This window comes from Channa argus, chromosome 13 (genome assembly GCF_033026475.1).
Source record: "Channa argus isolate prfri chromosome 13, Channa argus male v1.0, whole genome shotgun sequence".
Classification (NCBI taxonomy): Eukaryota; Metazoa; Chordata; class Actinopteri; order Anabantiformes; family Channidae; genus Channa; species Channa argus.
Window position 1 is genome coordinate 9659047 of NC_090209.1, and position 24265 is coordinate 9683311.

The 24265-nt window shown below is 42.0% G+C and overlaps 1 protein-coding gene across 1 annotated transcript in view; it reads right to left on the reverse strand.

The window, feature by feature from the left end:
- plxnd1 (plexin D1) overlaps positions 1–22743 on the reverse strand; it is a 56489-nt gene extending 33746 nt beyond the window's left edge. Inside the window, exons 1-9 of the mRNA XM_067526189.1 lie at positions 21169–22743; positions 19249–19425; positions 16203–16334; positions 15027–15127; positions 11205–11334; positions 7311–7488; positions 6985–7093; positions 2774–2873; positions 1232–1330 (exon numbers count right to left, since the gene is read on the reverse strand). Coding sequence (XP_067382290.1) covers positions 1232–1330; positions 2774–2873; positions 6985–7093; positions 7311–7488; positions 11205–11334; positions 15027–15127; positions 16203–16334; positions 19249–19425; positions 21169–22380 — 2238 coding nt within the window. The 5' untranslated portion in view covers positions 22381–22743. The remainder of the gene's footprint in view (positions 1–1231; positions 1331–2773; positions 2874–6984; positions 7094–7310; positions 7489–11204; positions 11335–15026; positions 15128–16202; positions 16335–19248; positions 19426–21168) is intronic.
- Between the last annotated feature and the right edge of the window lie 1522 nt (positions 22744–24265).

Consider the following 24265-nt stretch of genomic DNA (forward strand, 5'->3'; position numbering starts at 1 on the left):
ACGAGTGCCCTGAGTGTAACTGAGCCAAGATATGTGAAGTTAAGAAGCTAAGATAGGTAAGAGCAGTAAAAGATAGAGTTTTAAAGTGGAACCAATCCTATGTCTGTGAATCTAGCCAGCTCAAACTGGACTACTTTGATCACCCTTCTTCCCTACTTCTTTGCTTTTTGACAGCAGAAACCTTGATGTTTCTTCCATCTGACTGGTTCTTTTTCCCAGAAAACCCCACACAATGACCACCTTTTATGTGTTTATTATGAGAAATAATAGACAGTGGAAGATAAACTTGCAACCATCTGGTTGTTGCACAATGTTTTGGTAAGACTATTTGTCACAGTTGGATTAAAAATTTCTTTTAGTTTTGTCCTTTGTCAGAACATAACCAAAATGAACCACACATTCCACAATGGTCAGAGTGATAGCACCACTTTTAGGGTGAAAGGATATTACGTCTACCACATTTCCTGCACTGTTGACTCGCTGACAAGATGGAGACATTATTCAAACAAAGTCAGTTTGAAGAAACTCTCATAATAAATAGTGGTATGGCAAGCCAATCACATTCAGGCTGCCCTGAGGAAGTGCATGTGTGTAGGGGGTTTATATGTGACTCAACGTCTGTCACCATAGCAACACACCAGGAGAGGGCTGGAAAGGCCAGCCTGGGTTAGGCAGGCGTGTGACTGACCACGCCTGGCAACTAGTCGGCACTGGAATTTTTTAGAAATCCCAGTTGTGTCCTTATCAGTGATGCAGGATCTGCCTCTGATTCGCTCAGCATGGATTAAAGATGAGAATTTAAAAGGGAGTTTAAAAAAATCTGGTCTGGAAAGCTAGCCAAATTTGAAAGAAACATGAATGAAATAAATCTCCTGAAGCTTTTGCCGCCTCAGACCAACTGCACATTGTAGCCTGTGCTGACAAAGACGCAACTCAGCTAGTCACAGTTAAATACCAGAGGCATGGTGGGCCCAGACTAGCTGAGCAGTGAGCAACATAAGCATAAAGAGAGTGTACTCGCTCATTCTTCAATTTCATCACTGTCTCACAACATGGAGATCACCGAAACTCAGGTTTTGCTCATTAATTGACCCAAATCACAAAACACAAGTATCCATCTGTGTTTCACTCAGCTTGCAGAAAACACACCATATGCTACTGTTTTATTTCACAACAAGCAATTTGGATACAGTCCTAGTTCACATCTTTAGCTGAGAGTTGTCTGTCATACCTCCTGGATGTTTCTGAGGGCTAACATGAAGTCCTGCTTCATTCCTGATGGTGATGGAGAAACCTCTGAGGTGACCAGGCTGGGACAGGAAGCTGCATTCTGTTATGGGCAGGGGTGTAGGGTCAGGAAGTGACATATAGGAGTTAAAGAAAACAATAGCTTCCCTGCACACATCCGCGCCCGAAAATACCTGTCCTGTTTATCTGGAGTAGGAGGAAATGAGAGGGAGAAGTCTCGCTCTGAGGGAAACAACAATAGCTTCAAATAGAGATGATAAGGGATTAGAAAAACAGACTGACCGGACGCTGTGATGGGCTCAGCAGAACAGGAAAACTCCCCTGCTTTCTCCTTATGACCTACATTACACAGACCTAATATAGAGCCTTTTTTCTTTTTAGTAAAAGAACCTAAAATATAAATAACTAAAAGTGAAAAAAAAAACAACCTCTTGTGCTTTAATATGTTTGGTATCTGTACCATGGGATCTGCAATAGCACGCCTGACTAAGATTTATTATGTTTGCCTAAAAAAATGTGATGATGTGTGTTACTTTGAGTAATTAGTTTGACAAATGGGCTTTTTTCCTTATGATTTTCCCTGGTGATAAAGCTAAATGTTAAACTCTGACAACAATAAAACACTTAAAAACAGAACAAGACTACTTGATATCCGGCTGACCTTAGAACTGAGTCACATCCTCTGTCCCATTAAATGGGATCCAACTCAGACCCTCACATTCTGAGGGTCAAAGTCAGGGATGACTGGGATGCTGTCTCCTCACACCCACCATGGGACCTTGAGCCCAGCTCTAAAAATCCAGCGGGGGGCAGGAATGATCCGGTGGCCGCCTTACTCTTGATGTTGTGAGGAACATGCGCAATGGACGATGGTATCCGGGGAGTTTTAATTGGTTTCAATCAGGCTACAATAGTTTTGAATAAATTTCCCAGTTTCACACAGTCTTTTCATGTGCTTGTGCCAAGCACTGTTTAGTTTTTGTTCTTTTCAGAGAACTTTACACCCTCGTGGGGCTTTATATTGGCAAACATACATCTTAATAATCCATTTGTACAGTCACCTACTTAAAATTGGAGGATATATAAAACCATAACTGAAAGTGTAGGTGTAGATTTTCTTTGCTTGCAACAAGCCGTCGTGACATTAGTTCCCTACAAAAATGGGGTCCCAGTGAATCTATTCTTCCACAAGCTGGGAAATTAAGAATACACTGCCAAAAAAGTGCAGGTCAGAGGGACTTTAAAATAGTATATTACATCATTATGAGTCTGTAAAACCTGAACCTCTTGAGATTCTATAGCCGGGTTCAATATTACTACACACTGTAGTTGAGACACTTGTAACCTCCTACTAAATTAGCACATGATTTCTGTTGCCCAACATGTCTGGACTCGAATCATTACAGCATACTGGACAGCAGAGTCTGGATTTTGTCTAAGGCCCTGTCAAGTGGGATCTTTTATCATGAGATAGTCCAGATGTCTGAAGTTTGGGTGATGGATTAGAAATTGGAGAATTACTTACCTCAAGCAGGTTGTGCTTTGACTCATCTTTACTGGAGACACAAAGGTGGTTTTCTTGATCCCAGTAACACTTCCACTTGGTGCTCAGACAGCTCACACATCTGACACAAATGAAGACACATCCAACATGAAAACAGTTTAGAAACACAGATCAAATATTGCCAAATTTGGCCTATTTTCTATCTTATAACTCCCTGTAATCTGATCTCAAGCAGAGTTTTTCAGTCGTTGAGTTATGTGGCACACACTGATTCATTTGGAGTGTAACACAAATGGAGATTACGAGCATCAAAGTTTAGCTTTAATAAAAGGAAGTAATGATTAGTCACAGTAGCAGACATATTCATTCCACAGCCAGGAGGTCAAACTGGGCCAAATCTGCAGAGATGAAACAAAGCACTTCTCTACAAACACTGGTAAATGATCATGTGTGTGTGTGAGGCCTGTCTCCTGTATTAATATCTTTGTGAGACCCAGTTTGCGTTTTACAAAGCCTAAGTGAGCATATTTTGACAAGTGGATCCATCAACAGCTAGCAGACGCACAACAGTTCATTTTTCACTGGTTCCAGACATGCCCACATATACAGTTTAGAGATGCACTCTTTAAAAACTGTTGGTTGGAGTGACGTGTGGAAGTCTGAAAACCGAAGATGTCTGCTTCTGTGAAATAAGTAGCCTTTGATGGCTGGGACCTGTTTAAATTCAGAGAATTCCTCTCGTCATACTCCATATTTCCCCTACTGTCAGCAAACTCTGTGAAAGGTGAAAAACCAAGAATTTCCAAGAATTTTGAACAATTACTACCTCTTGTTATTTTGGTGTGCTACTATGCTTTAAGCAAGTAGTAAGATGCACCAGGTTTTCTCACTCCTGTCGATCATCATAAGCATTAATTTATTTCCCATTCTGACTCTTGTTAATGTTGTTTCGGATGACTTTACTGTGAGTGGAGTATATATATGTGTGTGTGTTCCAAACAAACTACCTAAAGTGGAACATCTCCAATGTGTGTGTGAGTTGTGTGTGTGTTACTGTATTGCCTCCGGGAAGAGACAGATGTCCCACACTAGGAATGATAGCGCCTCAAGTGATAGCAGCACTCTGAGGGGGTCTTTAGATGGGGTGGGGTAAAGTGTGTGTAAGACGATGCAGAAATGTAACTGAAATGGGTATGTGTGTTGTTATTAGAAGCAGACGGCCCCCTCAAGGCTCTTATCAGCTGCAGCTTTTCTGTTTTCCATGACTCCCTTTTTGTCCTGCTAAAACACCTATATCCTACGACCCCACCAACACACACACACATGCACAAATATAATTTGCACACACTCTCTCTGCTTGACCTAACATTGACAGTAAATACCCTATGACACTGCCCACCTCTGCTCATAATGACCATGCACATACACACATACACATGCACACACTAAATACACAGGCAGGCTCACACTCTCAGGGCCTCTCAGTGAACACAGTGGTTAAACACACATCCTCAATCACGTCTCTGTCAAAGAGAAACACATCCAGAAGAAAAGACCAGTTTCAAGAGGAGCAAGAGAAAAACAGAACAAGTGAAGGAAATAGATAGAGACAGACAAGAAAACAGAAAAAAGAATGGAGACATGCCAAAACTTGAGACACAGGGAGAGACACAAAAAGCAAATGAAATGAAATACAGAGAAAGAGAGTGTTTGAGCGAGAATGTCTCGGACAAAAAGTGAGTGACAGAGCAGGTTGGGCGGTTAGTCCTACTGGGCTGTTTGGTGAGCCTGGAATGCTATCGTCTGGTTGTCATTAACACTTTGCCTAGTGACCACTTTTAATGGGTCATGGGAGAACTGCCTAAACACACACACACGCAGACACACACACACTGGGGTGTCTCACACTCACACATACAATGTCCAACAACACAGTCAGACTGATTCTTTTAAAAATACACAAACTGATCCAACACACATCCTTAATGTCCTGAATAAAGACTTATAAAAGCCCAGATTTTACTCCCTGTTGATGAAGTATTGTCCAACCAAACATAATTGAGATCTTTTGCCACTTTCACCTTGATTATGATAGTTGTAGCAATTTCTTCACTTTCTTTTTTCACATCAGTGGATAATTTTACTTTTCTTATGTTGGTTTATAATATGTTTATCCTGATATATCACAACCAGACAGTTAACATTGCACTTTTATTACCTTGATAGACATACTAACTCAGACGCTACCTGATGACTAATGTTCATTTTTCAAATGTGACTAACATGTTTTCTTCTCAAAACAACAACAACAAAAAGCAAAATTCAATTCTCGAGCTAAACATTTGAGTTAACTTAGCTTGGAATACAAAAATAATCTTCAACTGTTTTAAAATTGGTTAACCATTTGACATTTTTTCAGCAAGGCTTCCCAAATTACAAAATTGTGGCTTTTCTTTGTCTTTTGCAAATTCAGCATCTTTGGGTTCAGTACCAATCAAGCAATTAAAAGATCACAAAGGGTTTTGTGGGGGAAACTTCTAGCCATTCTCCATACTTTTACAGACCAAACAACTAATTTACTCTATATGAAAATAACTACCATAATCATCAATGAACATAATCAAAGCTGTAAAATTTGTCTTATTTTTAAGCCTTTTGTCAGACAATCCATGCGTTGGGCTGCTAACACTGTCTCTGCTTCTTTTTTGTTCCATATTAAATATAGCTGAATAAAAATGTCCTCTACTAAAAAATTCAGAAAATTTTTGTATTAATGTATTTTAACACTCACCCATGATGATAACATTCAAATGCAACCAAAACAGTTACATTTTTAGCTTTAATATATGCAGAAAACCTAGGTCATGGCTTTTTTTCATAAAGCACAAAACAATGACTCCACTATCTAGTTTCATTCAAATATGGCTCATAAGAACCTCTTTAGGGATTATTAAAAAAAAGCAGCTTGAAGTGATTAAAATCTGATAGAGTATAGCGGCTCCATGGTTTGCAGCCCAATTCTCATCCTGTGAGAATGGCACTTTGCTCATTATCACCTTTAACAAACCACCGGCTAATTTCACACTCCTGGACCTCGACGAGCATTGAGGCCCTGTGGTACTGGGTGAGGACTTGTACACATGTACCTGCAACAGCTGCAATGACATATGCAACTTCTTTCAAAAATGGAACAAAAGGGACACACCCAAATGGTCTCAGTCCTAGGGAATCAGACAATACACACCCACACACACCCACACACACATGCACACACACACAATTGTCCTCAAAGCCTAGGATATGCCCATCAGATAAAACTGATCCTCTGACATGGTCCAACATGCAGGAGGAAGCCAGCTGGATTGCCTCCAGATATGAGAAAACCTTCTTTGTGACCAGGCCATACAAGTCACAGTCCTTCACAAAAACAAACATCAACAGGACCAGCCAGACATACATCTCCAATTTCCTTTGGCTTAACGTTTACAGCATATTAATCCCACATTTGATCCTGCACTGAGAAACCTTGAGCAAGCCAAATACACAATAAGCCCTCCAGGAGGACGTGTCGACAATATTTACCCACTGGGGCCTAAACAGAAAGCAGGGGAAAAACATGACAGGAAGAGGTTAGGGACTAAGCGGAAAGCCCTTAGAGACAAACATAGTGGATAAACTTTGCTGTTCTTTCACCTTCCAGCTATATATGCACACCCACAATGCCACAGAGGCTTAGTTGACATTGAGTTGATATTGGATTGATGCTATAATATAGCATCATAACTAATGGTGGTTATTTTGTCTTATTTAGGAAGGTTTCTTTTGGTTGGAGTACTTGAGTACTGTAAATGTTTCAATACCATAATAAAAATAAATACTCCATTATATATAAAAGTTGTTTATTTGTAACAAGTATAGCAGTAAGTAGCAGTAGGAATTTACTAAAATTTATTCATCATACACTGTATGCAGGTTGATAATTTAAGCCAAAGATTCAAACCTACAAATCAAGCAGTCAATGTGTCAAAAGACAGATTATGAAAGCTTAATGGGAACTACAGCAGTCAGACAAATGAAATGAACAAAGGTATTTTGTAGTGTGGCCCACTGCTGGATCAAGTGCTAAGTTATTTTCATCCATAAATGGAATCAATGTGGACTTCAGAGATGACTAACTCTGAATAAATCAAGAATTTAAGATAAACAGCTGAGGCAATAAATGTGAAACTCACGATGTCTTGGGGTGTATTGCTCCAATTCTCTCGCAGTCATAGATGATGAAGCTTCCGGTTACAACAGATGTGCCATTGACTTTTATTGCTACAGGAACAGTCAGATGATCTGAGAAACAAAGGTATGACAACAAAGTGTGTGTTGAGATGGTATCGGTGTTATGACAAAAACTAGACAGCGAAACATCCTCGAGCTGGACTGACAAAAGGGAAAATTAAATTTGTTCTACTACAACTCAACTTGCACATTAAAAAAGTCACAGATTATAATATAAAATATGGCTGGTAGCTATGACACACAGACAAATGAATGTTTGCATTCTTACCTGTACCAGGGGGGATTGGTTGGTAGCGTTCTCGGGGGAGCAAGGGACAGGTCTGGATCTGAGCAGGACTATTATCCAGGTGTACTGTGGCAGCTGTAGATACACCCCACCCAAATTCACACTCAACCCGGGAGCCAATCAGATCCGGAACACTGCCATTTATTAGGATGCCAACATCCTACCATAGAAACAGATATACCGTAGGAGCAATTACTAACTCAATTCCACGTGCCCACACATGTATTGTGCATGTACAGTACAGTGAAGTCTTTAATAGAGGCCAAATGGTGCTGGCATTATGTCAAGTTTGTTCAGCAGTTTGTGCAGAGAAATAGAGAAACTAGTGTGCAATGAATAAACAGATGGCACAAGTGCTACATTCACATCTAAATCTAGCTATGTGATGAAGTATGACAGACCTATAATGAGAAACATAACACCTCACTGACATGACTGAATTTCAGCTAAATGATTTCAATGTGAGAAAAAATAAGAGGGGGGCACACAGGCAAAGACTGTTAGGCAGAGGAGGAAGAGCAAGTAGCTGGTAACATGTACTAAAATGTCTTAAAACTGCTCTATTGTTCATAGGAATTGATAATTTCCTGGCTCAGGCCCTGACGTCCTGCCTGCTGCTTCCTGCTTGGGGAGACAACCTTGAGCTGAGCTTCCTGTAACTCTGAAGGATGCCCACGGTTCAGGCAGCTGGTGGATCTATTACAACCCAGCTGGACAGAGCTACATAACAAGCAAATATCCATAATCAACGAACCGATTAATGACCTGTCGTCTCTCAGCCTCATCTAATTATGAACTGTAATTAAAGGTCAAATATATTCCAAGTGTCAAAAGTTGGCTAATTATCACATTGTTATTGTGCTTTTGTTACATGATCAAGTCAGTGCAAGAAGCGATTGAAAACAACAATTGCCATGTTATACTTCAAGTATTATACAGGGAACACTTTGTGACAGCATCATCTTAACAGATTTGCTTAAAACCAGACTGTCGGTGTTGCTTAGCATTCAATATTTGACAGTTTATCTACTCTAAAGAATGGGCTTTAGGTGCATCTACATAGACATGAAGACAGATTTATGAATGCTGACTCCGCCTTGCTCTGCAGTGGTCAGCAAATAGCAATTTATCTACAATTAGCTTTAATCACCTGACAAAATCATCCTGCAATAGTAACAAGGAAGTGTTTAAATGGTCCAAAATAATCCAGCCCTGATCTCGACATCATGGACTAGGTGTAGCCTATAGTGTGTAATAAGACCAAAAGTGCTAAATGGCCTAAGTAGCTTAGCAGGCTAATACGAAGTAAAGTAAAAGTAATAGTTTGTAAAGCTTTAACACTGAATTATTGTATTTTTAATGTTGTTATTGACTTACTATTACTATGATAATTAATATTTTGATAGATGGCTTTTAATAATACAAATATTTCCCCATCCATCAATTAGGCGAATATGAGGGAATAATATATGGAGAATATGAGGAACTAACATACAGCATTTTTATTCTAGTAGCTAAAATGATGGTACGTTACACGAGCAGTAGCTTATTATTTGCCCGCTTGGGGACAGGAGAAACAAAAACCTATGTGGCGAAGTCAGCAAACTTTAATAGATTTTATGATATAAACACCAAGGAAGGGTGGTGATGTTTCTTGGGGTAATATGTAAAAATATTTAAAAAGCTGGAGACAGAGTGTAAGAGGGTTAACTGTATCCTTCATTGCTTGTCAAGGCAGGATTAGGGAGCATTGTTAAATATAACTGAGCCCTCATAACAGCAGCATTTGATTATAGTTGTGCAGCCTTCATGTCAGCAGCTGAAAGCAACCTTAACAACTTACATGTGGAACAAGCCCGAGCTCTAAGGGCATATACTGGAGCATCCAAAAATTTCCAGTACTAACTACAGGTGAAAAAGGGATATATACTAATATATATACACTAAACCAAAACAAATGCTGGCATGTGTGGTTAATCCACAGTGAATGTAGTAGCCCATATCCTGCAAAAGCCATTTTACAGGAGTAAAAAGCAGACTCAGCTTTTTGCCTTAATGCAAATGGACAATGGACTGAGCAACACAGCATAAAGAATGCATTTATTGTACTGGATAGACTATTACAACTGGCAATCTAATCCAATATTCAAAGAAAACGTGTTTAGTAGAGAGAATTATGATTTTATGTATATAAGAAGAGCCGAAGCTTACTTAGAAAAGCTGCACAAAAAAATTATAAAATAGGAACATAGTTACTGTAGGTCTGTCTGTAGACATGCCCCCCTACAGACACAATAGACCCCCACTGGATGTTAAGATCCCAGGTCTGAGAGAGGTGGAAATGCTAGTTAACTGAGCATACTCAGCATCAGCCCCTGGTCCTATAATGGTGGGCTCTTTAGGGCGTAAAAAATGCTCTAGATGTATGACGTGTTTTGTGGAGGATCATCATTATGTTAGGAGAAGGCTTCTGTTGACATGGGGCAGCTAAGACGTATTTGTTATCTCAGTGTACAAGGTATAATTTTCCTCGGCGTGGTACAAATGTTGCCAAGCTACCTGGAAAGGAATAAGCTTATTGACTCCTCAGTGCAGAAAGCTGGAATACCAGATTTTTCTGGATGCTTGAAATACACAAGCATGATCTGGCATCAAAACCAGGCAGTAAAATAAAGAGAGAACAGATTTGCATGTAGTAGTCCTTGGCTTAGCAAAGCCTTTGGTTCTGTAACCCACAGCCTAAAATGAGTGCATTAGAATATTATTATAAGTATCAGACTTAGTAAAAGGGCTGGTGAGGGAATATTTTCAGATATGTTTTACACCTGCAGTGTTTACTACGACACAGCAGCGGCTCGAGATTATGGCATTATGGCAGAAGCACAGATTCACTGTCATTTATCATGGCAATGGAGATTATTATTGAGGCACCTAAATGGATTGTAGGAGGAAAGCAGCTCCTACAGCACAGTGCTCTGGACAGCACTTACCACCTATAACTGAATACATACTGTGGACGATACGACCTACACCACAGCACCATGTATCAAGACGCTAAGTTGAATGCAAAGTGGGCCAGGATAAAGGTTAAGCCAAATACAGCCTGGTGTATTTCAATAGTAAATACACTGTGCTTTCAAATAAAAGGTTTTTTATAGACGAGTGGGAAGTCAGTTAAAAGTGTTGTAGGTGCAACACTTAGTGATAAAGAGCAGATCCAGGGCCTTAGACAGCCGGCAGAGGAGGACATTAAGACTGTAGAGATGTCAGGTTCAAACTGCTCAAATTGTGCTGCCTGCAGTTTGGCCTTCTGTCACACTTTTATGAGCCCCCTGACAGTTTACAATGTACCTATTTCAAAGACAGAGAGAGTGTGTAGGGAGCTGAGGTTGCGTGGCCATGTATAAATATGGGATTTTGGAGCTCCCTATAACCAGTTCATAACAGGAAATAAATGTACAAAAACTAAACTGGGGTTATCAGAATCTAGGGACGTAACAGATATAAGGGACATAAGACAGCCCTTTGACAAAGGGGAGTTGCAGAGTAAAGGTAGGTTAGGGGTTGACAACAACTTTGTCCCACTCTACTGTGTACTGATAAACTTCCAGTAGTTACAGAGCCATATTAGCATTCATTTGAGTCTTTTTTTTTCACTACTTGATAAACATATGTCCAATATTTGTTATTTTATTAGTTAGTTTCAGCTGCAAACAGTTGGACTTGTCAGGTTGTAAATGTCATCATGAGTCATTCCATTTCCTCATCTTAAAATACACAACATCAACATTACAACTATAATCTAGTGAGCGGCAACAATAACAACTGTCTGACTTATGCGACAGGCAACAATTATATAGTTGTTGTTAATGATACCTTAATGTCTGCAGAGATGCTAATCTCTGGTGGTGTCAGGGTCATGGATGGACACTGCTGGGGGCTTTCGCTCATGCTGATCCAAGAGCGTGCCAAAAACCTTTGAGAACACTCCTTCTGGATGGCACATCTGGAGAGAAAGTAAAAGTTTACATGTGACATCTGGGCATAAGACGGGCAACACCAAATCAATGTGCTGTGTGTGTGTCACATTAAGGTATCGGTGATATGACAAAAAAAGAAAACCTGAAAACCGGGTTGCAGCCGAAAAGCTAACATTTTAAGGTTAGGTTTTCCATCAGCATGCTCCATATCACAATATGATCATCTCATATATATTAACTGCTTGTCAGTGCTGCAGCCAGCAATCATGACCCAATCAGCCACTGAGTGACCATGCTACTGTGCTTTCAACATTTTATTCTTTGTGTGGAAAGCACGAACTGTTTTTCATTTCATTCCAGAACTTGACGAATTCTCACCACTGGGTTTCATGGTCTACTTCCCACAGATTTATGAGGTGCTCTGGTCTCCTAATGTCACATTCAGACCTCAGCTGTCAGATTGTCTGGCTCAACACAAGAGACTACTTGACTCTGGGTCAAATGCATTGCTATGGCAACCCATCTGAAAGGTACCAAGATCAGTTGCCACACTTGATATTGTGATAAAAAATATTATTGATTTTAATTTCTGTGTATCAGTCAATATGTGGGAACACACTGAGAGCATACTGCACATATGTGTGTGTCTCTATTGTAAGAGGGCATTCAACAAACAAGATGGCCTCACACACTGACATCGGCTTCACAAATGAACTTCACAAGCCGTTGGCACAGAGCTCATCTGCAGTGCAGACGGGGAGGACAAAGTGACCTCAGAGTTAGGGGAAACCAAAGAGGTCCCTATTTAGAAATGTCCTAGCATGCCACATAATGAGTTGGGCACATCCCACTTTCCTCTCACACTTTCAGAGTTGTTTTAAAATAAAGTGTGAGTCTGTGTGCCTGCATGCCTGTAAGTGTGAGTAGTTGTGTCAGATGAAAGTGAATGTCCAGCTTCTCATTGCTACTGGCATTGAGGGACTGAGAGGGGCCAAGAGGTCAGCTTCTGAACCATGTATACAATCCACGTGCTGAACTAAAAATAGAAATAAGAGGCTCTCCAAACCCCACAAAATCTTCTCAGCACAAACAAGCCATACATTCCTAACACACTCTCAGCAACCTCAGTCAAAAACAAAATGGATTTACGGGTAAACAGTCTAATGCACTGAAAATGTACTTGTTTAGTTATGGATTTCATTTTCATTTTGAAAGTTGTTTATTATACAGCTGTATAATGTAAGTTGGTTAGTCCACTACTTTCATCTGCACTGAAATATCCTAATAATCAGGTACCAAAGTGGTTTATGAGCAAATACATGCATTTTTTTTCTGTAAGTACTAAATACTTCACAGATGCCATTTGGTATAAACTGAAACAGGCATCCAGAAAACTTCATCTCCAAACATAAAGACAAGCAGTCGCAGATGAATATCAACAAACAGCATGTGATTGACTGTGTCGGGAAATGCAGTGAAATGACATCATGAAATTTATTTTATCTACTTTTTGCATTTGTTGTTAAAATGCATTCCTGACTTGCCTGCTAATGTAATAACAATTTGATCAAGTGCAGCAGCGAGGAGAAATAATTTCAAAGTTTTTCTCTCTTCTCTAAAAGGCTGGAGTAGCTAATTAACATACAATAAACAGACATAGACACACACACACACACACACACGTTCACACACAAATACTTCTCACCTGTCTCACAGCAGCATGCTGACTTTAAAAGCTTTTCAAACAGCTTCTTAAAATAAACAGAGTCAACATATGCAGCTAAAATATGACCCGAGAAAACTCATCACCTCCTAAGTGTCTGTACGTTGGATAAGGTGGGAAGCCAGTGAGACTGTTAAACAGCAGGAGAACATATGAGCTTCAAACCACACACAAACACACAAAGTGAGACGAGCACATGCAGATAAGCACAATAATTTAGGGAATAGAAAAGAGTGCATTGATGCATAATTTGATTCAAATAAAGACTTTTAAGTACTTTCTTGTGACATGTGGCAGATTAAACCAGCTCCAGCGTGAAAAGAGTGCTCAAGTAAATAAGCTTTTCTATGGCAGAGAAACTAGCTGTCTGTTTTTCGGATAACAATGCCAACTCCGAGAAGCAAACAGACATGTTTTCATGCTTGCTCTACATGCAGACGTGCTGAGAGACGTCAGAGCCATGCATAAAATCAAACAGACACCCGCGCAGAACAGTGGTGGCTTAAGAGATGGTAGATAGTTCTCTAGTGGTCCTTTATTACAATCCCCTGTATCTGTAGTTGTACCAGACAGAGAGGTGATGGAGGAGAGCAGCCACCCCCACACAGCAACCCTCTGATCCCCCGGGCAGTGAGGCCACAGTGCCAGCCCAGCGGCTGGCATGACAGGCCAAACAGTGCATCAAACACACAAATAGACACACTAATGACATCAGCTCCCTGGCCTCTGAGATCCAGGCATCGACACACACACTCACGCTTACACACAGGCTTACACAATTTGACATTTTCTTGTCAAAAGAACCAGTGTGTGCCCTCCCTCCCACCACCATCATCACAATCAGCGCTTCTTTGTAAAGGGATAGAGAGGAGGACAAGGGCACTGGGGGAGGAACAGATGAGGACTAGAGAGACAGAGAGGGAGGTTGAGAGAGGCAAAACTAAATTCACAAAGCTACTGGAAAATATGAGCAGAAGAACGTAAAAAAAAGCTGAAGAACGAGGGGGAATCACGAGGGTAAAAAAAGGCAATGAAGCAAGAAGGGGACTGGGATCAAGAGACAACAGATAGATAAATAAAAAGAGGAGACAGGGAGATGACAGTGAGACACTCTGACCACATGCATGCACGCACACACACACACACACAAAACTCTCATCAGTTCCACTCTTCCAGCTCTGAATGGCCCCTGGCAATGCCAGAGCCTCCAGAGCTGCAGCACGACTCATCGCAAAATTCGTTATCTCGTCGGATCTGCTTTGATCACCAAGCAACCAACCAACTCTCACACACTAACACACAAATAAACACAGCTCAACACCACACATATTCTCCCTGAAAGCCAGTAAACACAGAGCCAGAGAGCCAGTCCTGACAGAGCCACATTAATCACAGTGTACTCTTGCTCGCTCACAGTAACACTTCAGCCAAGTCACTACTCGCTGGGTGCTCCCATGCTGTCAATCCCAACCCAAACTACCAAAGAACCAGGGGATCGCTCCAAACAATGATGTTACTCCCCACTATGAAGCCTAATGAAAAGCAAATCAATTCTGCTCCATCCAAAAAACAGACTTTCAACCCAAAAACACACTCTGTTACTGCCAAGACTTCAGCAGGGCAACATTTTGAAATTGAGAATGAAGATGATGTAGACCAGCAAACGAGCGTCAGTGGCTTCATTGATCCACACACTAAAAGCATCAAAATGACAAGCTTAAATCTTATTCTATTATATGATATTTAATTGCTTTAAAATAATTAACTGAAGTCAGTCACTAGCACAAACGGCTCCAGCTGGGTCACTGCTTAAATACAGAAAGTAGAGACAGAAGGCATCTGACATGTGCATGACACCAAAAATATAATAATTTTAATGAATTATATGTTTTAACAGCAGCGGAAAAAAAGGCAAAGAAAACAAGTGTGGCAATAGTTAACTGCATAGATGGAGAGAAACAAAATACTAACAATGTGTGTTTGTGGGCTTCCTACCTGTTTTCCAGAGTGCACCAACCACAGTGGGCGTCACCTGCTCCCAAACAGTCACTGCAGCTCCTCCACTGGTCGCATTCTGCCACTTTCACCCTCAGCATCTGCAAACCACACCGCAGCAAAACACACCCATACATAAAATGTAGTAGACTCTTATGGAGGTATGTAAAAAAAACAAAAAACAAATCATCACAGACTGAACTAGTGGTGAAACAAACGATAGAAAATTTGCAGTTTTTAAAATGTATTTATTGTTTGGTTCATTTATCAAGCAAAATGTTGAGAACATCTGTTGTGTTTTCCATCTGTTTTATATCATTTAAATGTTTTGGGGACTTTTAGAAAACTGCTAAACAATCTAAATAGTTAAGATTTCAGGCTTGGGTGATTTGGTGGCACCGTTAGTTATTGGTGATATTTGCCAGTGCTGTTTAATACTTCACGTCTCATATGTCTGGAAGCAGCAAACTCTCTCTGAGTTGATATTTAGTCAGAAATACAACAGAAGAGCATCTGGTGTGTGTGTTTACAGAGAAAATGCGAGAAAACACACCAAAAATGCAACTTAAACAGACAAAGAAAACTTCTATTTAGAAAGATATTAAACATTGTAAATACACTGAAATGTGATTGCTATAAAAACGCCAATAATTGAGTTTGAAAATTGTGTTTAGAGTTCATGAAAACGTCATGATTACAGCTTTAAAGTGTGATAGAGACATATGTTACATTCCAAAATAATGTGGATCATCATGTTTGCTGTGTCAGTGTCTAGAATTAGCTTTATCTTTTCAGTGTGAACAACAACAGATCAGTTCTTGGTTTGTGAAACAGGAAGTGCAGTGTTTTAATCTCACTGCAGTTAACTCACAATCAGGTGCATTTGGGCAATACAACTGAACTGTTGTAGCCACCTCCTGTCACAAACACGACTGTTATGAAGCTGTTTTGGAAATGCGGCATAGAAATCTACTGAAGATACGCGTACATGGGGCTATTTTCATCATAAAGGTGTGTGTTCAGCTGAATTGGGGTGAGAAGTATTCGCTGGATGTGAAATGAAGTCTGATTGTGGTTATTATGATTCTTCTTCATGAATAAATCAAAAGACAGAGGTGTAGAGAGAAAAAAAAAAACATCTTAAGACTGGAGCCTCCTCTCCTTCTTAATTCTTACATGGTGAGAGGTCATAAGATAAAGGAAGTTCCTGTCACTGGGGTCAAAGGTCATGATATGGTGGACTGCTTCACTGGCTGGCAGCTTCAGTTTCCAATGCCTGGCCAAGGTCATGTTTGTCAGGAGGGTCAGCTGTAAAACAAACATCAGACCAAAGGACACGGGTTAGACAAAGCATTGTAACAAGCACAGAATGGTGCCAAAAATCATTTTAAAGGTTTTTTATTCAAAAAGGAAAAAGTAAGTGAGAGAGTCCTTGCTTCACATTCATAGAGCAATTTCTCAAATATTGGGAGTTGTGCAGTATAATCGCAGTTGTGTTCTGTTGATCAAGCAGCGCAGAGCAATTACAGGTACACGAGTCTTTCTCAGCAACACCTCTAAAGATGCAGCTTTTTTATTCACTTCTCCCACCACTGTTTGGCAGGGGATTCATACCATCAACTTTCACATCCAGATTCTGTTACAATTAGAGTGTTTTAACAAGATTTCCAGTTCATACTCTGTCATTGGGAAACTTAGACAAGCACAAACATTCATTGTTAACAAAATTAATGAGTAAACAATAGATGACAGATTTTATATAATCAATTATTTCAATCACAAATGTTTCTACCATTTATTTCAAAATAGTTTTTACGTTTTACATTTCAACTTTTCTCCAGTGTACTTTGGCAGCTTCTTTGTTCAAGCAGTGTGCCTAATCTTCTGAGCAGTGATTTATCTACAAACTGGTTTTCCTACAGCTCAAGATAATGAAAAGAGTGACATATTCTCACATATGCACAAACATACTTATACACACACACACACACACACACACACTGAGTTGCACAGAAAAACAAACTGTGCTGAGTGAGACTTCCTATCACACACAGGCAAATCTCTTATTTCTGTGGTTTTTCGGACACCCGAAAGAAACCACCCTGAGAAACTGGCTAACTGACCAGCATCTGGTGACAAGCACGGGCAGTGTCACTTCTCCATTCACTAAACACACAAATACACAGTCACATGAACAGACAAGTCATATTCAGCACCACCCACTGAGATGTGATGGTTAACGTTAAAAGAGAGAAGACAGAAGCTTAGTAAATCATTGGCTTTTGATGCATTATCTCAGCTTCCAAAAGTGCTCCCTGTTGTTTTTATAACACCATCCACACGCACACACACACTCTCTCTCGTGATAGTAAGCAGCTGTGGTTTGTCTTCACCTCACACCCCAATGACTACAAATCCATACACAGGGTGACACAGTGAGGAGCAAGTAAATAGCAGCCCACACACCTGGAGAGGGAAGCTGAATAAGAGCAGGGAGGAGGGGTGGTGAGGAGAACTGGTACAGTGCCCCACCAGGTCAACCAACAAAACACCTGCTGTCCTGGTAGGTCAATTTGACTGTAGTCTCAGTCTATCTGCCTAAAGATGAAAGACCCTATTCAACCACCGAGTGCTCAGCTGCTGTATGTACATTCTTCTTCTATTGTATTCAGTCGGTTTGTTTGCAAAACAAATCAAAGGGCCTTTTTATATTTGAAAAGGAGTAAAAGAGAAGGGACAATGAAGCAATGAACTGAGAAGTGGAGGGTAGGACTGACTGAGCGAAGTAAAATTGGACGAGAGAGAGTGAGATTAAGACAGACACTGTGAGAGGCAGAAAATGGAAGTCAGCTGTAATGGGGAGGGAGAGACTTCATTAAAAAATGCATGTAATTACAAATTACTTCACTGAGGGCTCTCTCAAAGACAGTAAAAGAGGCCTAACTTAATCTCAACCACTGTTCCCTCGTGTTTAGTCTGAGCCAAACTCACAGTCAGAATCACATTACACACGCTAACAGCACCATTAACCTCTGTAACAACTCTATCCTCAGGGCACACACACACATTCACGTCTGCCGCCACACACACAGATAAATACACAGACACTGAAAGACACATAAAGCTAAAAAGCACAGAGCCCAGGGTCTCACAAATACTCCAGTCCCCGTATAACAAGATTGACACACATGCTGAGACATATAGCACATGATCACAGGGTACATGTTTGTCTGAGTAAACACATGAAATCACTAAACCACTTGCACTGGCCTACAGACAAAGTCAAACACCTAATATAGAGTCAAACCTGCAATCAAGCAAACAGACATACGCAAACATGCTCTCACACAGACACACAGAGCTTCTTAAACCAGCCCAGCCACTGTTGTGCATCCGGTATAAACAATCCAAAAACCAATTACTGCTTGCTCAGCTGGGGCCCGAGCAGCGCCTTCATCCAGGGGGGCTAAACAAGGAGCTCTGTTAGCAGGCCTAGAATGAAACACCCTGCAGCAGAATGGTTTAATGTTGTAAAAAAGTACCAGGTACGTGGCTAATGCAAAAACAACAGAGTCAGAAAGCCTCCAGAGTCAGTCTATGTTGTTTCCGCAGATGGCAGAGAAGAAGCTGATGGCGCTTGCAGGCAAGTTGCCGCATAGCAAGCCCAGTCAGGGGTGACTAGGAATGTGGCTGAGACAGAATTAAGGAATGCTGCTAATTGGATGGAAAAGGTTTTCACAAGCTGGAGCCTCTATACAGATGTTCGAAAGCTGAGGTCGCAGACCAACGCAGAGTGGGACTGAGTCACTGGCCATCAACTGATCTTGTTAAACAGCTTGCTGGTGAAATCAGACAATAACCAGGTCTGAAGTACATTACAGCACATGATTAGGGCTACTAAATGGGACAGGGTCAGTAATGGATAAAAGAGGCGAAGGTGTTGAAATGCCAATGTGCTGAGAATCTATGACATGAAAGCAGACATGTGGCTTTGGATCTTTCATCACACACCTATAGTATGTTCAGTTTATTAAAAGGCTCAGCAGCCACATCAGAGCAGTACTAAAGAACTGTTACTGTTATAGTTTGTCCAAGCTTGAGGGTTTGATCACATTAAACATATTAACTCCATTCATTGACCATTATGTGCTTCTGTGTTATAACCCAAGGATATAAGCACTGATGCTGTGTATTGATGCGCGTGTTGATTTTTGCGTCTCACCTTATGAAGTCGTCCATTACTGGTTCCCAGAAAAACCACAGTGTGGTTTTGGACATTGTCCACAGAGACTGAAGTAAGGCCTGGGTATTCAAAAACAGGAATGGCCCTCAGGGACCTCCGTAAGGCTAGAGGGTGCTGCAGGTGGGCTGCACCGCAGTCCAGCTGCTCAGGTTGCAACTAGAACACAGACACAAGGCGAGTGGGATGAATTCTCATCAGCTTTCATATGGGAGCATGACACAAAGATTAGACAACAGAAGAGAACAGCGCACAAAAAGAGCACTGTGTGATGAAAGCAAAATGGAAAACAAGCGCTGATAGCAGCTATCACAGCTATGCCATTCATTTTTCTAAATCACTTTTTAGACATCTCAGTGAATACTTGAAAAGGGCTTACAAGGGTCTTCAACACTCATAAGACTCTGCTTTTGTCAAATCCTCAGAAGGCAATGATAAAACATTTGTGCCGCGCTTGAATGAGCACCAGGATCTATAGGGAATTCTCTGAATATTTTAGAGCATGCAAAAAAAGAAGAAGAATTAAGCGCAGTGGATATTTGTAGAGTCGTTTCCCATGGGCCCTCCTGCTCGATGCCTCGTATCTCTTATCACAAAATTTGTCTAGGTTTCCCTCAGCGCTGCCCTGCAGACTGCAAAACTGATCCCATTTCACTAGCCTTGGCAATATAAATATTATACTAAAGAGCAACTTTAATTCGAAAGGTGTAAGTAGGTTGTATTACAGAAATATAAAACACAACAATAGCCCATTTAGAATGGAGCAGTATGAGCAATCCTAGGCCTGTGGGCCTAATCAGAAAACAGATCACGGGAAGAGTGGCCCCCGGGGGCCACAGCCAACAAGACTGTGCCAGCGACAAGGGCAACTTTCTGACCTGACAGCACAGCAGTGTTGGAGCAGCCTCCTTTGACCTCAGTTCTGTCAGTCAAACTCACCACAATAAAAAGCCTGAATTTCCCGTCACTCCTATTAACTGCCTTTACTATCAGACACCATTCATATAGAGGGAAAATCATAGGCAGGTTTCCCCAGGGCATAGATTCACTTTGGTATGCGTGTGGAAAAATGTAGATGAAAAACAAGATGATATCTGACCATGTGTTTACAACAAAGCAACTACATTTTCACAGGCATTGAGCTAAATTTGTAGTTGAGTTACAGTCAGTAGCAAACACTCAACACCAAGACGCTGGGGGTTTTAAATGAAAAACAGTTTAAACTGTTGACATTTTTCTCTCCACATTTGATAAGACAGGGAGCTGCTGGGTGTGACGGGAGCCTCACCCTTCCCATAACCCCTCAGCGTGGCTGTAGAGCATCTTTCTGGCTATCATGACCTCGACTCGTGACATGGGAGATCCTCTCTCTAAGTCATGAGCCTCAGGGCTAAAGACGATAACAGCTTGTAAGCATAAATGGAAGCTGTCACACACATACAACTTATTTTCTACAGTCTCCGGTGTATTTTCGTAACGCAGGAACACAGGGAATCTGATTCTGGTTTGCAGCAGCAGAGGTAATTAAAAAAAATAAATACACACATGCTCGGATTTCTATCATTTCCAGTAATCTTTATGAATTAAATAATGTTCGGAGAATAGCCTGGAAATTAGAAAGCAAATATGTGAACTAATATATCGATGCATTTTTTTTTTCAACAAATGGAAAAAACAGTGAGTCTCATTACATGTCTGCTGTTCCCTTGTTTTCCCTGGGAAAGTTATTCTGCCCCCTAAAGATACCGAAAACATGATTCCTATAATGAAATGTTCCTTTTCATTTATGTCTTTTAAATCAGCCTTTTAGATCAGTTCCACTTGAATAAACGTGCCCTCATATGAACTCAAAGTAAACTAATGCCGTGTTTGAGACTTCTGGGTTGACTGTGTGCCTCTTACCACCAGGTTGCCCTTCTGAATGCAGGCTGCCCCGGAGCCCTGGATGACGCTGTCCAGCACCTGAACATCGCTGCTGGGAGAGTTGGAGCAGTTCCTGCGGCCTTGTCGGATCATCTCCTCGATGTCCCCAAACTTGAAAGCGCACAGAGCGGACTTTCTGTCCGCTTTAGAAAACACTCCGAACAGATATGGTTCGGAGCTCCCCCCGTCGTCTGTGTGGATCTCCGCCGGGTACACGGACAACAGCCGGTTGTAAATGTCCCCGTTAAATCCACACTGCAGAGGCATCTGGATGTAGGATTCCGTGAGCTTCCTGCTCTCCGGTCCGGTGGGTTTTTTGGGGTTCTCGGTATCCAGACATATCCTGGCGAGGATGCTGTTGGGCTGACTCTCCTTGTGGCCCATGTTTGCATCATTATTAAACGCGATGTAGGAATAGGTCTTTTGGACAAAAGCGTGGACGAAGTTCAGTTTGTTTTTGGTTTTAACCTCTTGTTTGATCTTGAATACATTATCCTCCGAAGGGTTAATGTCATAGGTGAAAAGTCGGGACAAATCTTTGATGTTCAGGGAGCGGATGGCGATCTCCGGGGTGTTTTCAAAGCGCAGGTCCTCCTTGCTGTGGTTCATGGGGAAAAACTGGGTCCCAGCCCCTGTGTACGTCGCCCCGACAAGAAGCCGGGTGTGCCCCCCATGGCTCCTGAAGATGAGCCCCACGGTGGAGGCGTTTGGGTGATTGGCAGCAATGTTGAGCATGCTGGGGAAAACTGTCTTCTCGCCCTGAGGTGGGAACTCCACCGCTATCTGCGAGATATTGTCCATTTTTCTGAGCTCACAGAAGCCTTGATACACCGATCCACAGACCACCACGACCCCTTGCTCTCGGTCCAGCTTCAGGAGCTTGTTGTAGTTGTCTGTGAGGGACTTGCGATGCTCGCACGGAGCCTGGGGCAGCTGTGGCGCATGGCACAACAGGTTATCCTCCACCGGTCCGGTCCTCTTCTCCACCTCGACGGTCAAGGTCCCGTTCAGCTGGTAGATTGTGTTGACAGTGGCCAGGTAGACCTTCCTGGACACGGGGTCCACGACGAAGTTATTGGTCCGATTTGGAGATGCGAATGCCTGTTGGATGTGCAGCGCGCTGGCACTCCGGTGCGTCTCCAAAGCCAGGACGCCGAGGAGCAGAACAGCTATCTCTATCCAAGGAGGCATTTTTCCTTCTGACCGGCTTCCGCGTGTTCTGTGCCGTGGGGTGCATTGAGCAAAGACAAAATTGTGTGTTTGTTCCTACTGCGACAATCCAAGAGGAAAGGCTGTTTCCTGCTCAACGCCTAAATGCAGAATGACGTGATAAGCGAGTCGTGCTTCCTTTTCAGGCTGCCTCCTCTGTCCCTCTCTGCCCACTGTGCGGCTCAGCAGCCTCTCTCCCCTGCCATGCTGAGCCACAACACCTTGTTGTGTTCTTATGATTTCTAAACAGACTACTACAGGGCGGCAGTTAAAATTGACGTTTCCATGCTTTATTTTTGAACCACGTCGTACCCACAAACTTGTTTCGAGCCATGTTTTAAATAAAGCATCAACAAACAACCAAATTAAGCATCGTTGGGTTTTTAATGGAAAAAGTGGTGCCAACAAACTGACCCTGAGTGTGGCACTCCCCTCCTTCAATGCCACCCCCTGTCAAAGCGTCACCAGGCGGAATGGATCACAGCGTAATCATAACGTGGAGCTCACTACAGACCACGTTGCTCATGAGCAGCCTTTCTCACTCATTCATTTAAAACAAGTTTATTCTGAAATGTAGTACACAATCAAGTTAATCTTAAACATAAACTCATTTAGGCTGTAAGGTGAAACCATTGCGCCACCTGAAGTCGTAACGACCATCAACTTCTCCTTTCATGAAAAGACCACTTGATGGATCTCCGCCCCTGCGTGGTTCCGCTTCTGTCGGGGTTAATGACGGGTCACCGTCCCACCTCCTGTGCTCCTCAGTCCCTCGGCTCTCAGATTAGTTCTGCAGATCCTGAGGGTTCCGTTGTGGGCACATACGGCACGGTAAGCACCGTGAAAGTGCTACCATATGGGCACATCAGCCCACCTTTCCGGTTTCTGACATTCACATCTATCCAGCGTAGCTTTTTGCGCGCTTTACCTCATAAATATTCAAGCACAACACATGCGCCCCCACTCAAAAATGCACGAATGTGGTTAGCATTTCTGTGTCTGGATGGTGTGTGCATATGTTCACTTCTCTGAATTGAAATGAATGATCCCTAGTAGGGAAACGACCACGAACGTGTCAGACAGTGCATAAATCAGTTTGCAGGCGAGCCAGAGAAGTGTTATCTCTGAATACATGCAATAATTAAAGTTGATGCTAAATCATGCGCAATCGCCTGTGCCTATTTACTGTGGACTCCTCTTGGGACAAACTCACTCTCCTCCCTGTCACCACTTGCAGCTTTCAGCAGGGCAGATAAGCGCGCCCCGCGTTTACCTTGGCGCACAGCCATGCGCGTCAAATCTGGCAGGGTAGAAAAAGAGGAAAGTGCCCTGATAACGTGCAATGTAATGACCCCATGCCCCCCCCCCCCCCCCCCCCAAAAAAAAAAACAAAAAACAAAAAAAACAAACAAAAAAAACAAAAACAAAAGAACGAACAATGCGCACCACAATGACTGAACCGCTGACACTCTCGGTATGGTCGTTGCACGTGTGCCAGTGAGGAGGCGTAGGTTCCATTGGCTCTAATGCTCAGTTTGGGTCAGAGCTGTCGGCATCAGATAGGCGTCACTTAGTGCTGCTCATTTCAGGAGCATTCTAACGGACTTAAGCTGTGAGGTTCTGAAAGTGAAATAGAGGGAAAGTAATGACATAAAGTGGGCAAAAAGTGCTCTCTACTCTGTTTATAGTGAAAATATTGTCCGTGGTGGGCCACGCTGACGTCTTGCTGTAAGGCTGCGGGTAGAGAGGCCTTCCACCCAACCTGTTTCCTTCTTGATAAGGAGTGACACCGTTTTATGTTCAGACTCCCAACAGTCTCACAACAGACCATTCACACGTACGAAACATAACCAGGCATTCTCAGGGA